At 46.5% G+C, this 8,882-nt stretch overlaps 1 protein-coding gene across 3 annotated transcripts in view; it reads left to right on the plus strand.

Annotated features, from left to right (window-relative positions):
* The window catches only part of SK (small conductance calcium-activated potassium channel), a 414,924-nt gene extending 407,565 nt beyond the window's left edge, over nucleotides 1–7,359 (plus strand). For all 3 annotated transcript variants that reach the window (XM_084599269.1, XM_084599270.1, XM_084599271.1), the window contains 3 exons: nucleotides 171–298; nucleotides 2,398–2,467; nucleotides 4,013–7,359. In XM_084599269.1, the coding sequence (XP_084455395.1) occupies nucleotides 171–298; nucleotides 2,398–2,467; nucleotides 4,013–4,471 (657 nt within the window). In that variant the 3' untranslated portion in view covers nucleotides 4,472–7,359. The remainder of the gene's footprint in view (nucleotides 1–170; nucleotides 299–2,397; nucleotides 2,468–4,012) is intronic.
* The last annotated feature ends 1,523 nt before the right edge of the window (nucleotides 7,360–8,882 follow it).

The raw sequence follows: 8,882 nt of genomic DNA on the forward strand, positions 1-8,882 counted from the left end.
AAGCTAAACGAGGATCTAGAATTAACGGTTGTGTACACCAGATACCCTTATTTCATACCTCACGAGAAATGCGCGGCATCGATTTATCGTTCCATATTATACCTGACCTTTCATTCACCCATGCCTAATTTGTTCTCTCTCTCTCGCTCTCTCTCTCTCTCTCTCTGCAGTTGAAAAACGCTGCGGCCAACGTTCTACGAGAGACGTGGCTCATCTACAAAAACACTAGGCTTGTGAAACGTGTGAACCCTTCCAAAGTGAGAGCGCATCAGCGCAAATTCCTCCTCGCAATTTACAGGTGAGAGACTCTGTTCCATTTCCTTCCAGTCGCCAATGCGCTTGCCACCACAACGATTTGTGCACGCGTTAAGTAGTGTTCACAGTCATCGCGTCTTCTTTTGTGCTGCGTCTTCGTTCAGGCTTCGGCTTGGCAAACAAGGTGCACGTATGATGTCTAGCGTCATATCGAACACTGCAAGAATGAAGTGACGACTTCGAGTTTTGGGTGAAGCTTGGTTTTGTGAATTTTGGCCAAATAGCCGTACCTCCCCGTCTCTGTGCAACTAAATCGGACGTCTTTTACGAGAAGCGTGTACAGCCCATTCGGTCGAAAATCTGTCGCCGTACTCTAGTTTCGGCTCCGAAGTGCTGCGCACATGGCAGGAAAAATGCGGGGCTGTCGTTGATCAATTAGTGCCAGGTAATGGACGGGCATATATCGGGTGATTGGTAGTTAAGACTAAAGCCATAATTGATAATCAACTATTGATAATTTTAAGAAATGAAAATAATTTTAAAATGAAATAATGCAAAATAAAATTAAAAGTAAAAAATATTAAAAAGCGCTCAGTCACTGCGTCGTCGTCCGTCTTAACTAAAAACTCTTGGGAAGGGCACGAACGCAAGCTATCGTGAAGCTTAAGCATGCTCCTAAGTGTTATTTTGTTATTTACGTATGAATAAAATCAAGTAATTGCAGTGTAATAATTATAGTGCATTATAAATTTAACTGCTAAAAAGGTATCGTGTTGGGATTTGCTTTGAGTTGTTTCTGTTGTCGTACTCGTGTGTCTAGCAGGCAAAGCACTCATTTGTCCTCCTAACGTTTCTTATGCTGCCATGCCCAGGTGCCATGTCTAAAAACAGCGACGGATAAGCGATTTTGTATCTCATGACACAAATGAGTAAAAAGTTATCCACTTTGCATACGTTATTTTTTTAGACGCATTTGCTGCGATACTTCAGTTATAGAAACAGCGACGCTCTTGGGTACCGCGTCTTTCCGTATCGTAGCCATAAAACCTATTTCCCGTTTATTTACTACTCAACAATCACATTGCCCGGGCGCGACTGAACTACTGACCAGGCTAGCACCCGCATTTGGAAAGAGAACGGGGGAAGAGGAAAGCCAAGGGATAATGGGAAAAATACTTCGCCTTGCTGCCCTACAGGAGTAAATAGAATAGCGGATATTAAGCGGGAACGACTGAGTTAAAAAGAGACGAGTAGGACTAAAGAATGTCAAATTAGGAAAAACATCCGACAATTCTGTAAGCACCTTCCTTAAACAGAACGCTGACTGGCATACCTTCGAACCTGACGGTCACTGCAGCTACCGTCCGTGGAATTTCGTCTCCAGCGAGCGAGGAATGGGCTTTCAAAAATGCGTCGCATCTGGTTTCGCGATGCAGTACAACTATCCGCACACTTCACTTTTAATGCGAAAACATTTATCGTCCCATGAGTGTGTATGTGTGTGTGTGTGTGTCTGGGGGGGGGGGGGGGCAGGAATTGTGGACAGGGAGCGTCCGCACGAACTGTCAGTAGAGGAAAAACCTTGCCGCGACTTTTTAGAACGCGCGCCAGGCGTAATGGTCAGCTTCCCTGGCCCAGGCAGGAGAGTTATACTGTCACCATATCTGATCACGCCTCGCGTAAAACTGCAACGCACTCTCGCACTGTGTAGTAAAAATCGTTGTCTTCATGAAATTGCATTTGAGCCGCTGCTTCATTTCGCCTAGGTAAATACACCATAAACATAAGCTATCTGATCGAGTGCGGCCGAGGTACCCTAACGTAGTATCGGGCGAATCCACCAGGCAGTGTGACAGAATTGACAATGTTTTCGCATTGCTGCACCTAGCAGACTTAAATGCACCTCTGGAATTTTTTTCGCTCATTTCTCTATGCAGAAGAGGTGAAAAGTCTGATAGCATCCTTTAATTCATCTGCATATTCCTTTTGTGCCGGGTAGAAATTGAGAAGTAGTGGCGAGATTTCATATCAGACCTGTTCGCCAGTCCAACGTGTGCTTTGAGTTGCACCTGTTGTCGTCGTCTATCTGGTATTTATATCTTGGGTCAAGATATATACCCCGTTTTAAACTTCTCGTTGCAGCCTCAGAAAGGTTAAAATGGACCAAAGGAAGCTTATGGACAACGCAAACACAATTACGGACATGGCGAAGGTAAGGCTGCCTTCCATAAATCTTTCCTGAGGTCCACGAAACGACACTTTTTCTTGACTTGTTGCTATTTCGTAACAGTAACAAATTTTGCAGTTGAAGCTTTTGTAGCGGGCAAATCAGGTAACTGAAAAAAGTAGTGGAGGAGGACATCCTTTTTTGCTCAGTGGAGCAAATCACCTTGGGCTTCCCTCGAACATTTCCTGGCTACGTACCTGGGGTAAATTCAGTTATAGAAAAAACGAGCGACGTTGTAATGAAGTGCTCACCGTGAAAAAAGAATAGAATCGACAACCAAGTTAACGGACAAACCAAAATTACGCTAATATTAAAATTATTATTTGATGGCCCCCGTTCCCCTGAATGGTTTTGAATAATTTGAAGAGGAAGGGTATGCTACTTGAAAATATGCGCCATAACCATCAGATGTGCTTTTACGCTACGTTACTGACAGTTTTTCACGTTCCCACAGGCGTGCGACGCCCTGCTAATTGTGCTTCCTTTTTCTATTCGTTTTGCAATAGTTTGGGATTCACAATAAGTTTTAGGGAAGCAGTTTTCGATTGTTGTTGACACATTGTTGATTGCTTTCTTGCGCAAGTGATGGCTAGCTATCGGTATTGCTTGTGGTTTTAGGTCTCTTTTTTAGTAGCATATATTATATTGGTTACATGTTATTATTACTGTAGTTTAATTCTTTCAGAATAGCCGCCCTTTACGCTGAGTATATTTTACAGGTACATCAGTTGAGCAAATAAAGAAGTATGCTTATCGCCCAAACCAGAATAGTTGCTATTTGCAAAGAGCCTCCGTTTTGTTATTTTGCCCTAATACTATTGTTAGAACCGGTGAATGACACTCCTTACTCTCTATAAACCTTCACATATATAAGCTGCAGCTTGCAAATGTGAAACAGTGAAAGAATAAGGAATGCAGCCCTGTTACAGTATCTTTAAATTATTGTTATTACTGATCCATTCTTTTGCCTCTTTGTGACTTGTGCGGCTTGCTTTTGATGCCACTAACCGCAACACAACGTTTGCTGTTTGTAAACAGTGACGTTAAATGGGATAGATTATGAAGTAGCTAAAGCATTGATCCTAAAATTAATATAATAAAGTAAGGCCTCAACTGAGTGAAAGTGCTCTTTGTTAACAATACATTTCTTTTATTTCTTGCCTCCGAATGCACGCAACCCCTCTCTACCTTCTGGGCATCCGCCTTCGGCTACAACTCGTACTCAACCTTTTGGTGGCGCCTTCACCGTCACCGCCCCCGCCCGCCAACCACCGTTTGCCAAATCATTGGAAACGGCCACAATCCTCTGTGGACAATCATGGTGGTAAAACCGTTTAAAACATACCGGCATCAATTGCGGCCACCTCTCGGTCGTGTCGGCAACCCCCCGTCGTCTGGCTGGCCCTGGTCGCCCGTGACCATCTGCGGTCAACGTTCGGCTCAACGCGCCCACCACGAATGTTAAAAATCTTACCATCCCACAACGTGCTGGCATTTACTGTGACGGCCGTGGTGCCTGTGGCGCGACAGACCCAGAATTCCGTGTACGAGATGGTGTCGGACATGAACGCGCGCCAGGAGCTGTTCGACGAGCGGCTGGCGTCTCTCGAGGAGCGGTTGGCCGCCATCCACGAGCAGCTCGAGGCGCTGCCGGAGGCCGTGGCGCGCTCGTGCGGGGCGTACGCTCTGCAGCAGCTACAGCCGCCGGCGTCCAGCCAGTCCTACCCGCCGGGCTCGATGCCAGAGTGCGGTGGCTCCGCCGTGCTGGGAGGGCCGCAGCAGCAGCCGCTGCCGCCACAGCCGCAGCAGCCGCCGCTCCAGCCCCGGCACACGCACCTGCACCCGGACGACGCGGCCTCGCTCAGCAGCCGACCCAGCTGGTCCACTGTCAACCTTTCCGGGGGAGGAGGAGCAGCAGCACCGGGTACGGGAAGGATAGGCGTCCTGCAACCGCCTATGGTCGCCCGCTCGGGTTCCACCGAGAACTGACAGGACCGCAGTCAGTGGAGCCTCCCGCTCGCCCGGCCGCAGGAACAGCCCAGTGCCGTGGAAGATGACGATGAGTGCGACGAGGCAGCACCTCTTCTACAGCCACCGCCTTTGGCGTCGTCCCCAGAGCAGCAGCAGCGTGTAATTCCACAGTCGCTTCGGTCGACGGCCGTCGGCTCCTTCGTTGACCCGCTGGCCCTGCGCTGTTACGCGCTTCGCTGCCATGACGGCGCCGGCCTTCGGCGCTGGCCAGCTTAGGGCCTCCAGCTCGACTTGCCCTGCGTGACACGAGCGCTCCTTTGCTATTAAGTTTATGCGCAGTCGCTTAGCTCGCTCGCATTGCTGGCGCCGGGGCTGCGCGGGACCGCTCTGGAAGGCTGTGTTTAGCGTTTGACAAGGATAGGTGATTACAGAATGTTCCACGGCTTTCGTTTGTATTCCACTTCAGAGATTTTCTCCTGAACAAACACCGCTCTACGCTTGACCTCGGGAGTGTATAACGACGGTCGATAGCTCGGCACTCAAGTTTTAGCTCCCTAATTTCTTCTATACGTCGTAAAGATTTTTAGCTTACTTTATTCTCGTAGGAGATTGCATCATTATAGTCGTGAGCTGATGGACATTATGTGCCGGTACGATTAGCTGTAGAATATGTGCGAGATATTTCAGACTCGGAGAAGACCTCTCAATGAGCTGCACTTGCCAAGAGATGCCCTAAATAAACGTAGCGTCTGTCGAGGTTTCGATGTAACGATGTCTTCCAGGTTTCGCTGGTCATGTAACAAGATGAACCGCGATCTTCCGCAAACTTAATCACTACTTCAGAAGCGCTTCCTGTCGCTGCACAAAAAGTGGGGGAGAGGGATGGCTGCTAATGGATGCGAACGGGGAAAAGGCTTCGTTCATTTTTGGCACGGTTCTGTACTGCGTTTTAGGAGCTTGCCTTTCAACTTATTGACAAGATGCACGATCAATAAAGGAATATCGAGTGCGGCTACGTTTTTTCATGGCTCGACTACATTACGTTGGACGTCAGGATTCCTGGATGCAATACACGCTTTTTGTGGGCTGTTTAATGACAAGCTGCGTTTTATTCACTCAAATTTGCAATGCGAATTAAACCGGTGACAATGTCTATTCGCTAGCCAAATATTTGTCGTGAGGTTTTGCTGTGACGTCGGACTGTTTGAAGTATGACGAAGGTCACCCATTCAGGTTAATTGACTTTAGGGCCAAATGTGTCTTAAAATGGTGCTGGTCATTCAGCCCAAAGCCTCGCAGCTGTAACTTCATTTGGCACAAGGAACCCTGTCGTCATAGCTTGCACTTTCGCAACAGCGAGAGGTAACTAAAAGAAGCTTTCCAGAATAGAGGAGGTATTCAAGAGAACATATGACTGATAAAGTAAGAAGACCCCAGAGTGGGAATCCCGCGCAGCCCACTGTTAGTCTCGAGCGCCTTTCATTTATATCCTAGTCCCTTCGCTTGCTCGCGCTGGCTTCAAGCTTCAGGCGGTGCGGTCGTCTGCTGCTGGTACTGCTTCTGTCGTCCGCTGGTGCCGCGGTAGCCGGAAAAAACAAAGCCTCGTGTGAGGAGTGTGTGTCGTGCGAGTGCCGTGCCTTCTCTCACCCGGGACACGCTGCCACAACAGGCCGGGCGAGGCAGATGGCGCGGCCATCTGCGACGTTGTGAACGACGAGAGCCGAGACGCCGAGTCTCTTTCTTCTTCTGCGTCGTGGTCTTCGAGTGCTCCTCGTTCGTGACACATAAACTGGGCGAAACTGTCGCTCTTCCTTCGATGTCTATATAGAACGTTGAAGAAAACAAAAGGAATACAAAATGTGCGCGGAATCAAAGAAGAAAATGTGAACTCGAAACACTGTGTGCACCTGCGTTTCTTCCCTGTAAGCACGCGTTTGTTGCTTGTTATTCCCGCCGCAGCCAGTGGTCTTCGGCACGCTCTACTGTTCTGTACGATCGGCGTGCGAGGGGTCGCCGCATAAAGGATGCGTTTAGCTTGCGCAGAGAGCCTTGGCAGCGCTCGGTTGTTGGCATTGATTATTAAGTGAATCCGCGTATAGACGAGAGCTGTATCTTTTGTTTTGAAACGGCCGTCCTTGTTATCCATCCACCTGTTTCGATTTTATTTGCCTCACTTTTACGTTATGTTACTACTTACCCAACGCACTGTAGTGGCTGCAAAGCGCGTCAACTAGGCGGCTAATGTTAACTTTAGCGGCTAATCCTGTTAAATTATTCAAGAAGAGAGATTAATGTATCGTTATTTGCTACTTGGCGTACTTTGTAGATATTGCGCGTCACCTGTTATAGCCCCTATCACCAAAAGCATACACGCAAATGGCTTAGGAGCGAAACATTGCGCTTTCGGAGCTTTGCAGGGCGTTTGTTGAAGCGAATTGCATTCCAAAAAGCCATTACGTCCTTCTTGCGCTGCCAGTGAAAAAATAGACGACTACCATAATAAAAATGTTAAAGTGTGTGAGTCTTATAGCGTCGGGCTACTTGGCTACGCATGCTGCTTAGTCACGCTATAAAAAACAGCATGACTAAGCAGTATCCAAATTCAGAATCGAAGTCCTGATGTCCACGGCTTCTACGTAAAAGGCACGATGTTCTCCCGGGACCTCTTGTTTGCATGCAGGCATATGCCCCCCATGTGATTGACGAAAGAATTTCCTCACTGCGAGATGCACCGCGAACAAAGGATTCAGGAAAACCAGAAGACAAAGAAGCTAAGCGCGTTTACTGGCTTTTCGCCAATTTAAGAAACGAATAGCCACAAGCGTTAACTTGGGTGATTGGTGAAAGTAAGCACTAGCGGTGCTGGGGCGGGAAAAGCTTTATGGCTGCGGTATTTTTTTTTTTTTCTTTTTTTCAAGCTCGGCGATACCTTTTTGCGCAGCCTGGGTTATATTCCATGATCCTATAACGTCCTGCCACTCTTAAAACTGTGTTATTTATGCTACTTTCGTCTACAACCAGGATAACTTTCGATTACCAGCGATGGCGTGATAAGCTGCAAGAAGCCGCTGGCTTAGCGATTTACGGCCCGGCTTTGCGGCGAAGCCTCTCTATACCTCTTTCGACGTCCTTCGATCGCTCTTTCCAGAATGAGAAAACCCAAGAAAGGAAACGGTGCTCTCAGATGCCATTATAGATGCAGCAGGGGCGTATAATGCCGTCAAAACGAGTAGCAGAAAAACTCGTCAAAGGGGAAGTATCCGGTTCCATTAATAAAACAGCAATTAGCATCTACTTTTAAAGACTGCAGGGTATTTTCTTTATCTCACGTATGTGCTTTGATCCGGCTTCAGATGTCAATACTGTTAAACTAACGTCGCAGTATCCCAATGCCAAACTCCGTTCTCGGCGTAATAAGGCTTCTGTAGTATCCTAACTACATTAAGGGCAAGACCATATAGCTGTATTTGTAGAGCCACTATCTCGGCAGACGTTCACACAGAATTTTCTTTGGCTCATTTAAATTTCCTTGGGCATTTTCACCTTCGGGAATAACGCGACCTTTAGGCCGTTATTCAAGCCGGGGCAAGAGAGTGTCAATATTTGCCCCTTCTGTTGTTTACGTTGTTTGATTATTTTTTTTGTAAGTGGGGCGAAGTGGGCTTAAGAGATGTATTTCGTCATTGAAATTTCCCATGCATACTTTGAGCATAATGCAGTATCCGCTCTGCAACTCGTATAACCTGGAAAGGGAGGAGGAGCAGGAAGAGCACATCACCGAGCGGCGAGATTTCTTTTTCTTTTTAAACTTTGTTGTTCTATTTTATTTTAGACTAGGGCGATTAATTTGATCCGCTGAAATCTAAAAAAAGAACCTCTCAGAAAGATTATATGCACTATGTAAGGAAAAAAAATATTTCGTTAAGCTTACTCTCAAAGACTTTTTTTTTTTTTCGAACTTCGAAAACAGCGCAGCTTCTCTAATAAAATAATCAGTTAAGTGCATTTAACGCTTATACAACTTAATCCATGCAGAATATATCAGGGTGCATTCCCGTAAGAAAATTAGCAGATCTGACTTAATTTGTTATGGCTTTACGTTCAAATGGCTGTTATCACATTTTAATAACTTCTCGATAAAAGTTATGCGCGCTAACCCATCGTTTTGCGCACAAAGCTGTGTGCAGAGACCAGCACTTTCATCCAAGTATCAGAAACTTGCTGACATATTTCTTGCGGGGCTCTATTTCATTCGGCATATGACACCCGAATGCTCTAAAATCTGTTTCTTTCTTTTTGCGCAATTACGACTAAAACGGAAATCAGTACTTAAGGTTTTTCGTTCACTTATGAGTGCATAGAGGAACAATTGATTATGTAATTAGTAAGTGCACTGATACAATAACCAAGCAATCTTCATCTACATTAT

Source organism: Amblyomma maculatum, chromosome 3 (genome assembly GCF_055883805.1).
Source record: "Amblyomma maculatum isolate TAMU_Amacu chromosome 3, ASM5588380v1, whole genome shotgun sequence".
Lineage (NCBI taxonomy): Eukaryota > Metazoa > Arthropoda > Arachnida > Ixodida > Ixodidae > Amblyomma > Amblyomma maculatum.